Below are 17,558 nucleotides of genomic sequence, written 5' to 3' on the forward strand. Positions count from 1 at the left end.
ACCTCTTTCCACATGCTCAGATGTTACAGAAATCAATTTCACTTCCTCATCAGTTGGTGCTAGTTCCTCCTTTGTGTGAACAATGTGATCCATTTCAACTTTTAATTTCTCACCTGCAAGGGTTGTCTTTCCTGAAACTACAGGTGTCGTTTCTGGCTCCTCTTCTTCAGAAGCCAGGACAAAATATTTAAGAGATACTTTCTCCTGCTCATCTGTTTCTGAATTCAGTATTCCACCAGCTGTTTCCAGTGAGATTTTATACTCAAGTGGCTCTATGGCTGGAACTGTCTCCTTAGGACTTACTTTCTCTTTTACATGAAAGCTTTTTTCAACTGAAATTTTCTTCAACACAATTGACTCAGGCTTTTCTTCTTCCACTGAGGGCATTTTATCTCTGTGTTTTAGTACAGATGGTGCATCAGGCTTTTCTGCAGCTACAAAGGTTTCATAGGCAATTTAGAGAGTAAAAATCCATAAGAATCAGGAACACAATATTTAAGACAAATTTTACAGATATACCTGAAATAAAATGAACATAGAACACTTTTTCTCAACACAACAGAAACTTAAAACACAACCACCAAAGAAAGGTAAGAACAGCACACATGAACAGAAAACCTAAGTAAACCACTCTTAGTAATGTCTCGTTAGACCTCCAGTTTAAATCCAGTGTAGGTTAAAAGTAGCAGAAAATTACAGCTATCTGGTCACTGACACAAAATAGGTTAATTGTGCCACTGCAGACTACATCACCAGATCAATGGCCAAGAAACTTTAATGATCTGGTTTCTCAAATACCAAAGACCTGAGCTCTGCTGCAACATGAAGCCCTTTGAATGGTGGGCGAGCAGAATGGACATCAGCTCTGCTGGTGGAGCACAGGCTTAGAGTGTTTCAGAGGAAATTGAACCATCCCAGCTTGCTTTTTTCTTTTTTTTTTTTTTTCTTTTTTTTTCTTTCTTTTTTTTTTTTTTTTTTTTACAGCAGGGTCCTAAGCATAGCAGACAGAAGTAGCAATACTCTAATTCTTCAGCATCACTGTCAGTTTTTCTCAGGGCTTCAATGACAAATTAAAAGCAGGAAACCAAACAACACAACAATTATTAAGAAACGTGTAACTTCTCTTTGTCTACACAGAAAATACAAAATGCCATTCACATAACATATAACAGGATACGAGGAACATCAAGAAAACAACAGAATACACAAATTTCATAGTAGGACAACAAATAAAGACACACATATTACCATCCAGACAAAAGAGCAGAGATTGCTTTCCGTAGTATATCAGAGATGTTTTTGTTTTAAATTAGGTGACAGTACATACAATAACAAGATCCTTGAACAGGACCTCAAATATACCTGTAATGAATGAGTTATTGTACAGCTCTTCCCTCTTTTTTATACTGAAGGTATTTAGGTATGTCAGAGAAAAACCTTCTAAATAGCATAGAATACATATAAATACCTGCTTTCTTTCCAACAACTGGAGCTGTCACTGGAGCAGTAACAGTGGGTTCTTCAGCTGGTTTTGGAGATTTTACAGCTGCATGGGGGAAAAAAGTTTTAATACATTACTTTAAGTATTATATTCTTTAAAATGTTTTGTAGATGGTAGGAAAGTTCTAGTCTTCTTAATTCTAAAGGCCTTTGTGTGGACACTGTTAATATTCTGCCGCACAAGTTATGCAGTCAAAGCTGTGCTTTTGCCAAGAAAGGTTGGACCAGATTACCCTTGAAGTCACCTTCCAACCTGATATTCTATGATTCTGTGACTGTTCTGTTAGCAAGAAATCCCAAAATGGAAAATTCTAGACACAAAAGAAAGGCTTCACCAGTATTCACAACTAAAGAATTCTTACCTACTACAGGTTTAGGTTCAGGCCCAGGAATTGGGACAGACGCTTGCTTAGTTTCTGCCATTTCAAACACAGAAATTACAAGTAGGTTAGTTTATATTTTTTTGCAAACACATTGAGCATTAGAAGTTAGGATAAACAACACAGAGAGAGCTAAATGAATACAGAATTTTTTGGTTTCTATTTTATTTTGCCAAAAAGCAAGAAATTACCTTGAGATTAACTCTTGTAAAGCAAGATTGCAAACAATGGAAAAAAGATGACTTTTTCAAGCATTGAAGAATAAAGACAACAAGAAATCCAGGAGACAGCAAAATGGTTAATGAGGACACAGTAGTCATGACAGACTGGAGGACAGTAATGCATTATGTTAATACAGCATAATATTCAGCACTGAATATTGTTTAGTTGCTGCAATAAGGAAAAAGAGCACCACACGTCTGTACCTTTTGGTGGTTCAGGCACAGGTTTCTCCTCTTTTTTTATGGCAGGTATCTCAGTTTTCTTCTTAGGAACTTCTGGGACTTTAAAATAATATTTTTATTTTGTAACATATATTAAAACACCTTAAATCCCTAAACAGAGTACCCTCAAGTGCATTTAAAAGCTTTCATTATTTTTACATATAAGCAGTTTCAGATGTTCAAAAGGTTTAGCAACATACATTTTTTAAGAGTAAGATTTGAATAATTAGAAACTATAAATGGGTAAAAGGATACATATTTGTAAAATGTTACCTAAAAGAATGCTTGGATTAGCTGTTTTGCTGTAGTTATGTTTCTATCAGTGCTATATAAAATACTTGTAAAGCTCTTTGCTATACACAATGAAGACTGAGAAACAATCCCAAAATGCCGAATTCAGACCCAAATATGAATGCCAAACTTGGTTGCGCATCCAGGCAAGACTTAAATTGCACAGTTAGGCCAATGGAAATTATCAGACACCAGACACCAGCAAGACACCAGTTTCATTCCTGAACTTAAGAAAACACTACTTAATAGTGGGATTAAAAAATATATATATTTTTCAATAAATATATTTGATAGCAATCTAGTACCTTCAGGTTTCTTAATTTTTTCTATTGGTGTAGGTACTGGTTTAACTTCTGGTTTAGGCTCTTTTTCTGGTTTAGGTTCTTCCTCTTCAGGTTTCTTTTTAAGAACTTCAAAAGAAAAGAAATCTCAGTTTTTAAAGCACAGGCAAACAAAAGAATAAGACAGTGAACAAGACAAAGATTAAAAGCATCAGTCATAAAGAAACCAGAAAATAAAATATATAGCTCAATAGAAATGGAAGATTTTTGTAACTATTCAAGATACTATTCTGAAAGCAATTTAAAATTCAAGTCATCTAAGGAAAAAATATTAAAATATTTTTAAGAGCAGTCCATTTGAGAGAAAAGATTTTAATGTTTTTTTAAATGTAATTTTAATGTAAATCCTCAAGTATTGTATTTGGCTAGCTCAAATTTATATAATGTCTGTTTTCCATTTTATTGATTTCACTTGATTTTGTCCTCTCAGTTCTCCGTCTTGGGTATGTAATGACACTCTCATCTGAAAAATGGAATATTTTATTATGTTGTCTGAAATTTGAAGGTACAAGGTACACAAGCACGAATCATCCCTCTGTGGTATTTCAAAGAGAACTGGAATTAATGCTTCATTTTTCTAAGCAACGGTTGAGTACAGAATGATTCAGAATGCCCCAGACTTTGCAGGGAATGGGACTGATGTCCAATGGTTCCGTGGGGTTCTGTGATCTGTGTGGTACTTTTAAGAAAACCACAAAAGAGAATACGTAGGCTACACATGTAACTTTAATAACTTTACATTGTGGGCAGTGGAAGACTCTCAACTCTAGTACTAAGAGATAAAGAAAACAGAACAGAGAGAGACAGAGAGACAGGGAACTAGATGTTCATTGTTCTGCTCTTATTTCATTACAGATCCTTTGCATCTGAGAGACTTTCAGGCTACCCCTTCCTCCCTGCAACTACAACTGCTTTTCCCAAGAAACAGACATTAGATAGATTTATGCTGATCATAAATGCTGGGTTTTTAAAAACAGAGCCAAGATACTATACCTCTTTTCAAAACAACTTCTTCTTTTGGTGGGGGAGTAGGCTCAGGAAGTATTTTGCGAGGTTTCTTTACAAGTCCAGGCACTTAAAAGAATATTATTCCAGATTTTATTATAGGTTTATAACAGCAGTAAGAGTAAACCAACTAACATGTCCAAACACACAAATCAAATACTAGTCCACTACTGAATATTAAAATCAAAGGTTAAACTGTTGCTATTGAAATCAATAGTTTTAATATATTTTCTATATAATTTGCATACAGCTGTCATCTAAGCTTATGTAAAAAGAGAAAGTTTTCATACAAATCAACAGAAGTATAGTTTGAGAAAACTATAAAGGTTGTGTATTCAAGAACAATCATCATCATAACATTTTTATTTTCTTGTCCTCTTTTACTACAGGCTTGTGTTACTTATCTATTCATAAGAGCTGTCTGCCGGTGATATTCATAAGGATCTACTTTAATCTCCAAATTGGAACAGCATTAAGAAGGAATGTCCACTGCTTAGCTTATCTTAAACTCCAGTACATATGAATACTATAAAGGCATAACCTGTGAAGTGGCTTGCCCAATACATTATTCATTCCCTCCTCTAGAAAGTGTCCTCTCACAAAAATATGTTACATTTCAGAAAAATAATAAACTAAGTATGTTGAAACAATGGTGTATACATTTAAATAGTATTTTATTTTTTATTTCTAGCTAAGCAGAAAACCAAAGTGAGCACCTACTAAAACTCATAAAAACTTTCTCACTTTTCTGTGTTTCTGTCTCTCACATCTCATGGATTGCATGATGTACGATTAAAGTGGACATAAATATGACACAAACGTATATGCCCAAGATAGGGGTGCGTGTTGAGCATAATCTAACATAGACAGTGTTTTGACATATTTGAGCAAATTAAACAAGAAGATACTGAGAACTACAACTTTGGGATCATGAGAGGTTTATTTTAAGCTAGATTCTTATATTGCCTAGGTACCTTTAGCAGGTGGAGGTTCCAGTTTCGGAGGCTCACCAGGTTTTGCAGCCACAGCTTTCTTCCTTGCCTCAGGAGCTTTAAAGAAAATTATTTGAATTTTACAACACATATTAGACTCCAAAAAGAAAGGAGTTTTCTAAAAAATCCGAACACCTTATTAACAGTATTGACGTAAAAGAAGGACAAAAGCTGCAAAGCTAAGATCCTTGCTGATTAACTGCTGAGAAGAAGTCAGATGGTCTGTAGGAAGCACAACTGATCTGAAACCCGTGATCACATAACACCAGCAAATTATTGCTGGGGATTCTTTTCATTTGTAAGAATATGTTAAAGAGAGAAGAATTATTGTTAAGTATAGAAGAATGTGTTAACTTGATTGAAATGGTTTTAATATTTTTTTCCTGTAATTATTGAAAAGAACCCATGTAAACTCTGATAAAAAATCGTGATGGACTGAGCATTAGTGAGGCGCACCATTAAAATATAGTTTATTAGAAAAGAAATAAAAAAGACACAAAATTATAGCCTAAAAGCATGCTTTTCAAGGTTCATCAGTATAATTTTAAAAGATTGAGTTTCCACCATTATTTATGACTTCAGATGATTATACCTTTAAGTAGATCTTTTGCCAGTTTAATATCTTCTGTTGGAGCAGGTGGTGGTGGTGGTTTTCGCTTCTCAGGAATCTTCTTTTCAGGCTGCGGCACTTTAAATAACATTAAGTAGATTTAGAATAAATTTCCTATGATGGTGGTTATGAGAAGAGTAATGTACAAACCTAAAGACCACCATTTTCCATTTCCAGTGAAGCCAGTGAAAAAATGTCATTGAATTAAATAGGAGCATGAAAGAGCCTTAGGTTACTGCTTCAAGGCATGCACACAATACAAATATCCAAGCTGACTGTAAAAAGCATGTTAATAACATGAGAACAAAAGTAGAAAACCAAATGATGGGAAGACTCTTGTGGACAAGAAACAAAATGAAAGTATTTTAAATAATCTTCAGGTTGTACTTAGAGTTAAATGATCAGAAATATTTTCCAGAACACAACAATGGAAGAATCACAGAAAGACCTACAATGTAGGGGTGACCTACAAGACACAGGCATATGTGTGAAAAATGAGAGAGCAAGAAAAATCTGCACACGATGATGATGATGATGATGATGATGATGATGAAAGAAAGATGTGTGGCAGCCTCTAGGGAAGTACTTTGTATACCTTCAACTGGTAAAGCTTCTTCAACTTCTACAACCGGAATTTCTTCTGCTTCTTCGGGCTCAATCTCCTTTATGATTTCGTATTCTTTAAGGAATATTGACAACTGGTGTAAGTTTTCAATTATAAGAGTGTTTCACATGAACAGTTATACAGATATAACTAAAAGCAAATCTACTTCAACAGACACAGACAAATACATGTTAGGATAAGTAATCATTCAGTATCTGTTACCTTTGCAGCTAATGCAAGATTTTGAAAACCACTTTCTTTCTAAGCATAAGTGAAGATTGTGTGAAGGACAGAATTTTTTATGTACACAATATAAACTAAACATTAAATTTGTGGATGAGTCATCATGACAAGAAAAAATAAAAATGTCAATGCTCTTAATTAATTCAAGATTATAACAGCAACATAGATACTAACTTTTGAGAGACTCCAATTTAGTGAGAATTTAATATTAAAAAGAGACATATCCTGTGCAGGAGCATATATTTTACTTCCAAATATGAAGATATACTAACAGATATACATGAAATATAACTACTGAATAGTATAATATAAAATATGAAGTAAACAACTTACAAATGTCACAATGGGAGAAAAAGGAAAATGTCTACTTTAAAGCTTATACTCAGAAGAACAGGACAAAGGATTGTTCTGAGAGTAAAATCTATGGTAGCACAAACCTTCACTTGGTAGTGATTCAGGTATTTTAGGAATAGCAACAGGTACTTTCTCCTCTGAGACAGGTTTCTTGGGTACCTCAGACACTTAAAAAAAAAATCAAGTTTATTTTATTTTTGTGTGCATAAATGTACATATGAAACATAAAAAGACAAAGACATCTAGCAGACATAAAATCACAGAAACAGTGGCCATAACCATGAAAGACTGTGCTCCAGTCTTTCTCAAGGTAGGCTACATTCAATGGACAAACTTTATAGACTCAGTCACGAATAAAGAAGAGTATAGAAAGCATTTATTATCAGAAGGTGCCTCCTGGCAATATGTACCTTTGGTTGGAGGAAGCTCTGGTTTTTCTAATTGTGACTTTTTAGGTGTTGTAAGAGGCACTTTCTCTTCTGGGACAGGTCTCTCTTGCACTTCAGTTTCTTTAAAGATATTAGTAAATTTTCATTTTTTTGTATATTAAGACACATATATAAAAATAACAGCGAAAAGTGCAACGACTAAAAAGAGGAGGGCATACAAAACATGAAGAATAATACATTTAAGCAGCAGATTATTCATCTGGCAATGTATAACATCAGTGAAATAAGGGGAAAGGTATTCAAAGAGAGATAAGGAGATCCTCAGTCACTGATGTATGTACCTTTAACTGAAGGAACTTTAGGTTTTCTTAGGACAGGCACCGGTTCTGGTACTTTTGGCACAGCAACAGGCTCTGGTTTCTTGGGCACAGCCACAGGTTTCTCTGGCACAGCCACAGGTTTCTTTGTCACAGCCACAGGTTTCTTGGGCACAGCCACAGGCTTTTGAGGAATAACCAGTGGCGCCTCCTCTTCTGCCTCTTCCTCCTCAATCACCTCAGGGACTTTAAAGATATTAGATCTGTTTACTTGACTGAGCTTAATGTTATGCACACAGACAAAATGACAAAATTCCCTCCCACAGAGCGAAAATATATCTGGCTTCTTAGTAACAGATGATCAGAGATTTTTTGTGCAATTCTAGTGCGTTTGTGTATCAGCCAATATAATTCACGACTAATTTGTCATTGTACCTTTTTTTTTTTTAGGAAATAGCATTTGATTTTTCATCGCCAACTTTTTTTTTTTTTCTATCAATTACTTCCATTTTTACACCACCTCTTAACCTTCTATGTTCCTCAGTTCCTTTCATTTAAATTCTACTTTAGAAATAGATATACTTGTACTTCTCTCTTCTCTTATTGGTTCTGTTAATGTGTTAATAAGAAAATCACTAGGCATATCCAGTCCTTTGCTAGCAAAATTTCCTCATGGACATTGGCATTACCCTACTTTTAAAGAGGAAGAGAACTTATTCTGTGGCTGTCATCTATTAGAAGCTTCAGGGATGCAATGTTTTGTTTTTTAAAATTAAAGACTTATTTTCAGGTTCTTCTTCAGAAAAACATGCTACTCTGTTTAAACTAAACAGTCGGTAAATATTTATTCTTAAACTTTACTAAAAGTTCAGTAAGCTAGAGACATTTTTTCAAGGAATTAAATCTAGTTTTTCTGCCATGTTTTTGACACTCCACATTGCACTTCATATTTCTTAGGTACCTATCTCTGATCACCATCAAAAAATTAGTTAAACTGAAGTCCAGAAGAGCATGGTTTTTTTTCTAATGATGATACTAACAGTGACCTGTACCTTTGGCTGGTGATGGTTCTGGTTGTTTGGGTACTGCAACAGGCATCTTTTCTTGTGGGACAGCCTTCTTGGGCACCTTGAGCACTTTAAAGATATTATTTCATCTTAATTTCACAGTTCAATTAGTAGGAAAGATCATAACACTCAATCCAAGAGTTTAGATATTTCTAAGCACTGTAAAGTTCCTCTAGTGACTGGTTGGTTAGTCATGCACAAAGATTGGTCCAGCAGTGGTTAAGGGTCAATGACAAACAACAAATCTTACAAAAACAAGGGATAAGAAATGAAAATATTAATCAATTAAGTAAAATAAAAAGCATCTCTCTCCAGAAGATATACCTTTAGCTTCAGGAGGTTCTGGTTTCTTTGGCACAGCAACAGGTTTCTTGGGCACAGCCACAGGTTTTGGGGGAACGACCACTGGCACCTCTTCTTCTGCCTCTTCGGCCTCAACCACCTCAGGCACTTTAAAGAAATTAGATCCGTTTACTTGACTGAGCTTAAGGTCAGCAAACACGCAGACGGCAAAGCAGGAAAAGAGGAAAGTGAACACTTGACTGACTACCAGGGTGTCCTCTTCAGCCAATCACTCCTGCTTAAGGCGGACAAGCTACAAAGAGCCCCAGCACGGGCTGATTGAGATGGGGGTTTCTGGAAAACCCCACCCTGTCTTGTGGGGAGTGTGCAGACACACAGAGGTACAAAATGACAAAGTGCTGCTCTCAGCCCTCCCCACAGAGCAGGAAATGTAGAAAATATATCTGGCTTCTTAGTAACAGATGATCAGAGATTTATTTGTAGAATCCTAATGTATTTGTCTACCAGCCATGTTTAATAAATCACTGTGTTCTGTGCTGGTTTATGCAGTCATTGTCATATTTTTGCTTGCCACTTTACTGTTACTATTTTTATCCTTCAGGGTGATTTCACCTTTCTTTTTCTATCTCTGCATATTTCTCCTCTTCTTTAACTTCTCATATTTTCCCTCTGTCATCCTTTGGCTTTCATTGTAATCACTAGATGTTGCTTGTAACTGTTTCCTCTTCTATTAATTTCAATTATTTAAATAATTATATCATCACTTTGTGGTGGTACTTCACTTGAGGAAAGTCTTTGTATTTTAGATGGAGAGAATCTGATGGCAGAGGGAATGTTTTTTCTGGCCAGAGCTTGGGAATTCTAAAGGAAATTAAATGATGCATCGCTGCATCAATGGATAGTGTCTTCGGTTTAGTGTGTCTTTAGCAATTTTTTTGTATTTCAATTATAAATGCCTTTTTAAAGGTTCACTGTCTTACATGCATTTTTTTGTATTTCAATTATAAATGCCTTTTTAAAGGTTCACTGTCTTACATGCTGACAGTAACTTTACAGCTCTTTCATGCTACTTATACAAAGTAAAACCTTTGCAAATCCCATAGTCGAAACTGTTAATGTATGACCAGAATACAGACAAATTAAAAATAACAGTTTAAAGAAAATATTCTGCTCTGTGATACAGATACATAGAGATGTTTGTGATTATTTTGCTCTATGTACTAAAACTGCTACTCTCTGCTGAAACCTTTATTTTCTGTCTATTTTGTCTTTCCTCATAGAATCATCTAGGTTGGAAAAAAATTTTAGAATCATCAAATCTAACTGTAAATATAAAACTGCTCAGTCCCACTAAACCATGTATGAAACCATCCCTACTAATAATGTGAGCAACTGTTTATGAACTCCTTCTCTTGAATCTCTAAGATTTTGGTGGTTTTTTTGGTAGGAGGATAAACAGGAATTTATCATATCTTCTTGATACGACATAAACCCAGTATAACAAAAGTTTGGATGATTTAAGTTGAGGAAACATTTCACACCCCTGCACAGCAATTCATATTTGGCACATCTCTCCCACATTTTTGATATCAGTGTATACAGTGAAACATCAGTTAAAACTGAGATTTTTAAAAAGAACCCTAAAAAGCAAATAACACCCTTTCTTATGATGATAATAGTGGTGACATGTACCTTTAGGAAGTGAAGCTTCTGGTTTTTTAGATAGGGCAGGGGGCACTTTCTTCTTTGGAGCAGTCCTCTCAGCCATCTCAGGCACTTCAAAGATATTAGTGCATTTAATTTTACAGTTAAAATAAAACTCAGTATTAAATACAAAGACTGAAACACAGAGGACAACAGACATGTTTTGAAGTAATAATCTAACACACACTCATACTCAGTGTAATTTGTTTAGCAAGCATCATTTAAAACAGATCAAAAACGACAGACAGAACAAAAGAGGTTAAAATAATACTTAAAAGAAGATTCAGTGTCATTGTCATGTATTCATGACATAGCTTTGACTGATGTAGGTTTTGGTTTTTCAAGAATAGCTAGAGAAATTTTCTTTTCTGGGACAACTTTTTGGGCATTGCATGTTCTTTGAAGATATTAGTATCTATTAGTTATCTATATTAAGTTTAAAATGAGCAGTGAAACAACATACTCAAGAGAAGGAAAAGAGATCCTACGCACAAGAGATACCTTTAGGCTGTGCAGCTGCTCGCTTTTTAGCAGCAACATGCTGCTCCTTTTCGGCCACCTTGGCTGCTGGTGGCTCCTCCGGTGCCAAAATGAACTCTGGTTCTTTGGATGCCAGTTCAGACTTTGGTTTTCGAAGCGATGTAGAAGGCTCCAGGTTTTGGGGTTCTAAAACAGTTTCTGGTTCCTCAGACACCATGACTGGTTCTGGCACAAAAGACTTTGATTTTCTGGACACTGTAGTAGACCTTGACTTCTGGAAATCTGCAGCAAAGTCTGTTTCTTCAGCTGCTACAAATGCTGTTTTTTGGGACTGCTCAAAACGTTTTGTTTTGGGGGGCTCCACAACACGCTTTGATTTTTGGGTTGATTCAACTGTCTCTGACTCCTCAGACACTACTATGATCTCATATTCCTCAGGGGCCATAAATACTTCTGGTTTCTGGGATTCTGAAATGGGCTTCTGTATTGGGGGCATCACAGCATGTTTTAACTTTTGGGGTGGCACATCAGGCTGGGGTTCCTCAGGTGCCACAACAAATTCTTGTTTCTCAAGCACTACAACCTGTGCTACTTTTTGGTATTCCACAATGGGCTTCTGTATTTGGGGCATCGTGCCATATTTTAACTTTTGGGGTGGCACATCAGGCTGGGGTTCCTCAGGCGCCACAACAAACTCTTGTTCCTCAAGGACTACAACCTGTGCTAGTTCTTGGGACTCCACAATGGGCTTTTGTTTTGGGGGCATCACGCCATATTTTGGTTTTTGGGGTGGCACACCAGGCTGGGGTTCCTCAGGTGCCACAACAAATTCTTGTTCCTCAAGCACTTCCGCATGTGCTACTTTTTGGAATTCTACAATGGGCTTCTGTATTGGGGGCATCACACCATATTTTAGTTTTTGGGGTTCTACATCAGGCTTGGGTTCTTCAGGTGCCACAACAAACTCTTGTTCCTCAAGCACTACCACATGTGCTAGTTTTTGGAATTCTACAGTGGGCTTCTGTTTTGGGGGCATCACGCCATATTTTAGTTTTTGGGGTTCTACATCAGGCTTGGGTTCTTCAGGTGCCACAACAAACTCTTGTTCCTCAAGCACTACCACATGTGCTAGTTTTTGGGATTCCACAATGGGCTTCTGTTTTGGGGGCATCACGCCATGTTTTGGTTTTTGGGGTTCTACATCAGGCTTGGGTTCTTCAGGTGCCACAACAAACTCTGATTTCTCAGGCACCACAATATGCTCTGTTTTTTGGGATGTTACAACAGATTCTGATTTTTGGAGTGTCAAAACAGTCTCAGGCTGCTCAGATGCCAGAACATGCTCTAGTTTTTGAACTGCCTTTACAGACTTTAGTTTTCGGGCCACTCCAGCCACTTCTGGTTTTTGCAGTTCCACCTCTTGAGGCTTTGGTTTTGTGTGCCCTGCAATGGACTTTGGTTCTTGAGGAACTGGAACAGGTACCTTCTTTCCTGGCAAAGTTGTCTTGGTTGCTTTATGTACATAAAAGATATTAGTTCTAAATTTAACAGCTGCACTGACAATCATACCAAAATTAAGCCAACCATAAAACATAAGAAGACAGTTGTAATGAAAATATTAAAAACGTATCACGTATCAATAATTTATGCTGGCCTTTTAAATTATGCATATAGGACATTTTGGCTTTTCTCTCTTTTCTCTCAAGACTACATACACGCACTCCGCCTCACAAAACTCATGCTCTCATATGGAAATACACACATGCACTAATAATGTAACTTAAGATATAAGTAAAAGCCATGATAATTGTCAACAGAATGGACAGGACAAAAGATATTAATTGCACTGCAGGCAATAAGCTGAAGATTCTTTCAAGAAACAGCAGCGATGGCATCTAGTTTTTCTTGGTGGAACTTCTGGTATTTCAATTAATTTATAACTTCTCCTCTTAGCTACTAGAATGGGTACTTTGTTTTCTTCTCCTATTATAAACTTTTAAGTTATTAGCTGTGGTGGTTTTCTTGAACCCAAGCAGGTAGAATAGCAAGAATATGCAAAAATAGTAAGAAGAACTGAAGTAGAATAACAGTAAGAACAACATACAGGCAATTCAGACATCTAATATTTGCCACTATTTTTTTTCAAAAACAACCATGTGTGCCTATTTCACACATATATGTAGATAAATAGAACAAGCAGAATTTAGAATTTCAGGAAACAGAAGGCTTGGATAATCACAATGTTAAAGAGAAGAGGAAAAGCATTACTTTTGTTATTTTATTAGTGTTGAGATTTACCTTCCTTTGGTGGGAGTTCTGGTTCTTCAGGTGCAGCCTCTGGTTCTGGGACAACCACTGGTTCTGGTACTTTTTGCACAGGTATCTTCTTTTCTGGAACAACTTTCTTCGGCACCTCGGGTTCTTTAAAGATATTTGTTTGTTTTAATTTCAGGAATTTGAAGAATAGGAATTAAAAAGACAATAATAGCTCCAAAGTAAAAAAAATAACTAACAGCATCAGAAAAAAGCCCACCCTTATAAACCATTTGGTTGTTGGGTTTTTTTTCCATATTGCTTTATGCACACTATTAGTAGCCCCTGTCACTGGGAGCTATTCACAAAGGAAGAAGACCACACAGTCTGTAACACTTATAAATATATTATACAAAATATACAAAAAAGCTAATAGCACAAATGAAGGAAAGATATTATTTAGAGAAATATGTGTGTGCAGTCTTATTACTGTTGAACATATACCTTTGGCTGGTGGAGGTTCTGGCTTTTTAGGAACTTCAATGTGTACTTTTTCTTCTGAAATCACTTTCTTGGGCACCTCAGGCACTTTAAAAAAAGCAATTAATTTTATTTATGTATGTCTGCAGTGTTCAGACTTTAAGAAAAAGTAAATCTCAGGGACTTCGAAAGCATGAGGGGTTTTAGATGTGAATATGTAATTTCTCCTTTCCCTTGAGAAAACTCTCTCTGCTGCCTCACTGAGTTACAGATGCAAAAAAGTACAACTGAAACAACAAAAATATTTTATAAGACATTAATAGTAAAAGTAAATTACGATGATGTTAAAATGGTACCGTAGAAAATTAAGGGGTTTTCTTTCCTTGCATAAAATTTTAGTCACTGGATGTTCTGGTTTCTTTGATACTTCAACTTAAACCTCTTCTGGGACCAGTTCCTTTGGTACCTCAGACACTTGAACAATAGCAATAACTTTATACTGTCAGGATTTCATAAACAATAAAGCATAACAGCAGATCACTCTTAGTGGAAACACCAACTACAAAGATCGATTTTTTTTCACTCAGAACATTTTCTCCCTTGAAAAACTTTTCATAACAGAAGAAAATGCTAACAGAGGTCTTGAATAGTCTCTTCCATATTGTTAAAACAAGAAAAGAATATTTTTTTTTATTCTGTACTTTTGTCATAATGTCAGGTAACTTTAGCTGGTATAACTTCTAAGGTTTTAGGCACAGCAACTTTGATTTTTTTTGTTCTACACCTACTTCCTTGGGTCCTTCAGGAGCTTTAGGAAACAGATTATTTTCATTTATTATATTACAGTTATGTTCAAAACTTTTCAGTAGAAATTGCCAAGTTTCTTAATAAAACCTCAGATTTTACTTGTTTATTGTATTAATGTTATTTTATGTCCCTGTAAAGCCTCAAGAAACACCTCAGAGTCTTCTGGAGTTTCTTCTTCTACATCAAATTATTTTTCCAATTTATTCAAATATCTCCCAAATCCCTATTTGACTGAGACTGATACTGTCTATTTTGTATTTCTTGTCACATTCTTCTGTGTGTGAGGACTTTTTGATATAAATTTTTTTTGTCTCCAAGCACAAGTTTTCTTCTATATTAGACATCTCTATCACTCATTCTGTGTTCTCTTTTGGGGCTAGTTTTTCATTGTCAGTCAGGACTATTTCACATCACAGAGGCCACCTTTTCTCCTCTTCTTTTAAAATTTCTGCTTTTGTTCTCAAGTGTCATTCTCATTTCTGCTCATCAGCTACATCAATATTTCTAAGACACTGGTACAGATTACAACTATGATTCAAAACAGAAGAATTTTAAACACAGTAACATATATAGAACTATATGGGCACAGAAAGTAAAAGTAACAGGAAAACACAAACAAGCAATCAGATAACTAATCTGCACAATCAAGATAGAGGTGTTTTTTCTCTTCCAAATTTTAGTTTTCTGTAGTGCAACATACCTTTGGCTGGTGGTGGTTCTGGTTTTTTAGGAACAGCAGTGGGCACTTTCTCTTCTGGAATTTTCTTGGGCACCTCTGGCACTTTAAAGAAAACAGCATTCATTTTTTAAAATTAAAATTAAAGCATTTCGAATATGTACAGTGTAAAGAAGAAAGATGATCACAAGAAGCATATCAGAAGGAAAGATATAAAAAGAGAGATATAATGCAAAAAGTGTTATATACTATTACATACTAATAGGATTTTGATAAATTAGTTTTGCTGTAAACTCTAATGCTCAACAGAAAAATCTCCTCCGAAAGACACTATTATTGACATTAGGTAGTGTTACCCTTGTTTTTTTGGGTATAACAATATTTACTGATTTCTTAGGTACCTTGTACACTTTAAAGATATTAGTGTAGTTTTTAAAATTACAAAAATTAAACATTCAATACAGAGACATAAGACAAAACACATAGATATACAAGGATGTGACAAAATAAGCAGATGGATAAGGGTGCTTTGACAACTGTTACAACTTCTGAGAAGCCTTCATGGTTCTACCCCTCTGGCAAAGAATAAGTTGGAAGTGACTTTGCCTGGGAGCTGTTGTCAAGCGGTTTTGGATTTGCTATGCTCCCCATAAAGATGAAAAAAAGTCTTGGCAAAAGTCGAACTTCAATGAAATGCCTTTTGAATGAATGCCTTTTGGCAGTCCTGTGTGATAATGACTAGGGGGGGATAAGCTGTGCTGCTTGACAGTTGTTAATGCCACTCAAACTGCTAGTTCAGACAGATTTTAAAACACCTGAATGAATTGTAACAGCTGGTTTCTGTGCAAATTCTATTTCCATTCAAAATGAAATAAATTGACCCCTAAATTTAACATGAGCAATGTGAAACAGAGGGATAGGATGTACTTCTTGCTAGTGTATGATCAAATTTCTGAGGCTGTACCCATAAAGTGAAAACGTTCTGTAAATCTCACTGTGTGTTAACATGGCTGGAGCTTTCCTTATTTCTAGTCCCTTTTACTGGCTTCTGATACAATTTCTGGGTTATTCTTGGGTGGAATAAATAGACCAACTCAACTAATCTTTAATGCTTTGACAACAACAGTACACGGGACAGAAGGAACTTGTAGAAAAATAATTAAAGGATATGCTGACCTATACCTTTGGCAGCTTCTGGTTTTTTAGGCAGAGTTTTTCTTCAGGAATACTTTTTTTGGGCAATTCAGACACTTGAAAGCTATTTACTGATTTTGATTTGATGACTTAAACACAACTTAAGAAACAGAAAATGGGACATATACAACATAAACACCACAAATCTGAACTATTAAATCAGAAACTATGTAAGAAAGAGTAAAAAAGTAAAGGTGTTTATGAGTGAAAGACCTCAGTTCTACCAGACTATCAAAGTACCTTTAGACAGTGGAGATTCTGGTCTTTTAGGCACAGGAGTAGGTTCTGGTTTTTTAGGCATAGCAATAGGTACTTTTTCTTCTGGAACAGCTTTCCTAATGGCTGCAGGCACTTTAAAGATATTAGTTCAATTTAATGAGAGAAAGACATGTCATGAAAAAATTTTAAATTTTTCATATAAGTAAGGTACAGAAAGAATAAATACAAATATGAATTATGCTGAACAAGGACTAAAACACAAACATGAACAATTCAATTTTCCTGGAGTTCAAGACTTAGCAAATTGTAGGAAGAGGTGATGAAGAAGTCATATACCTCTAGATGGTGGAGCCTCCTCTTTCCTATGAACAGTAGAAATTTCTTCTTCTATGTGAATCTCCTCATAAACTTCATGCACTTGAAAGATATTAGTTTAAACACTTAAATTAACTTAGAGCATCTTTGGAAAACAAGACAACATGTTAGATAAATAACAAATATAATCAAATATTCATGCTCCTCTGAAGACATACAGGTCTATTTTATATCCATGCACAAAATTGGGATGCTTTCAAAAAAGGGATGAAAAACCCCTGACATTCTACACTGACCTGACCTCTGCAGTTTGTCAGAAGGAAGATGTGTGATGTGTCCTAAACTGAGCTACTACCGTGAGTGCAGAGATAGGCCCTGTCTGTCTCAGTTCTGTCACTTTTTCTTTATTTTTTCCCCCTTTGGGCTGATCTTAAGTAGCACTTAAGAACAACTACAGGCGATAATTCTTTAAATTACTTTTTACTGTTGCAAGTAACCAAAGCCATTAAGTAAATTCAAGTTCATGGTAAACAGAATGCTCTCAAAATAATTTACATATGAAAACATGTTTTTTATTCTTCAAATAATTCC

At 35.5% G+C, this 17,558-nt stretch overlaps 1 protein-coding gene across 4 annotated transcripts in view; it reads right to left on the bottom strand.

Annotated features, from left to right (window-relative positions):
* The window catches only part of TTN (titin), a 236,211-nt gene that overhangs the window by 102,836 nt on the left and 115,817 nt on the right, over positions 1-17,558 (bottom strand). For 2 of the 4 annotated variants that reach the window (XM_041473525.1, XM_041473524.1), the window contains 9 exons: positions 15,264-15,344; positions 13,781-13,864; positions 13,322-13,444; positions 5,545-5,640; positions 4,935-5,009; positions 3,949-4,029; positions 2,920-3,024; positions 2,306-2,383; positions 1,469-1,546 (listed from right to left, as the gene is read on the bottom strand). In XM_041473525.1, coding sequence (XP_041329459.1) covers positions 1,469-1,546; positions 2,306-2,383; positions 2,920-3,024; positions 3,949-4,029; positions 4,935-5,009; positions 5,545-5,640; positions 13,322-13,444; positions 13,781-13,864; positions 15,264-15,344 — 801 coding nt within the window. Of the gene's footprint in view, positions 1-1,468; positions 1,547-1,862; positions 1,917-2,305; positions 2,384-2,919; positions 3,025-3,948; positions 4,030-4,934; positions 5,010-5,544; positions 5,641-13,321; positions 13,445-13,780; positions 13,865-15,263; positions 15,345-16,673; positions 16,785-16,988; positions 17,070-17,558 lie in introns of all 4 variants that reach the window. The other 2 variants (XM_041473527.1, XM_041473526.1) reach the window with 2 other exon arrangements.

This window comes from Pyrgilauda ruficollis, unplaced genomic scaffold (assembly GCF_017590135.1).
Source record: "Pyrgilauda ruficollis isolate IOZ18807 unplaced genomic scaffold, ASM1759013v1 scaffold3, whole genome shotgun sequence".
NCBI classification, from domain to species: Eukaryota; Metazoa; Chordata; class Aves; order Passeriformes; family Passeridae; genus Pyrgilauda; species Pyrgilauda ruficollis.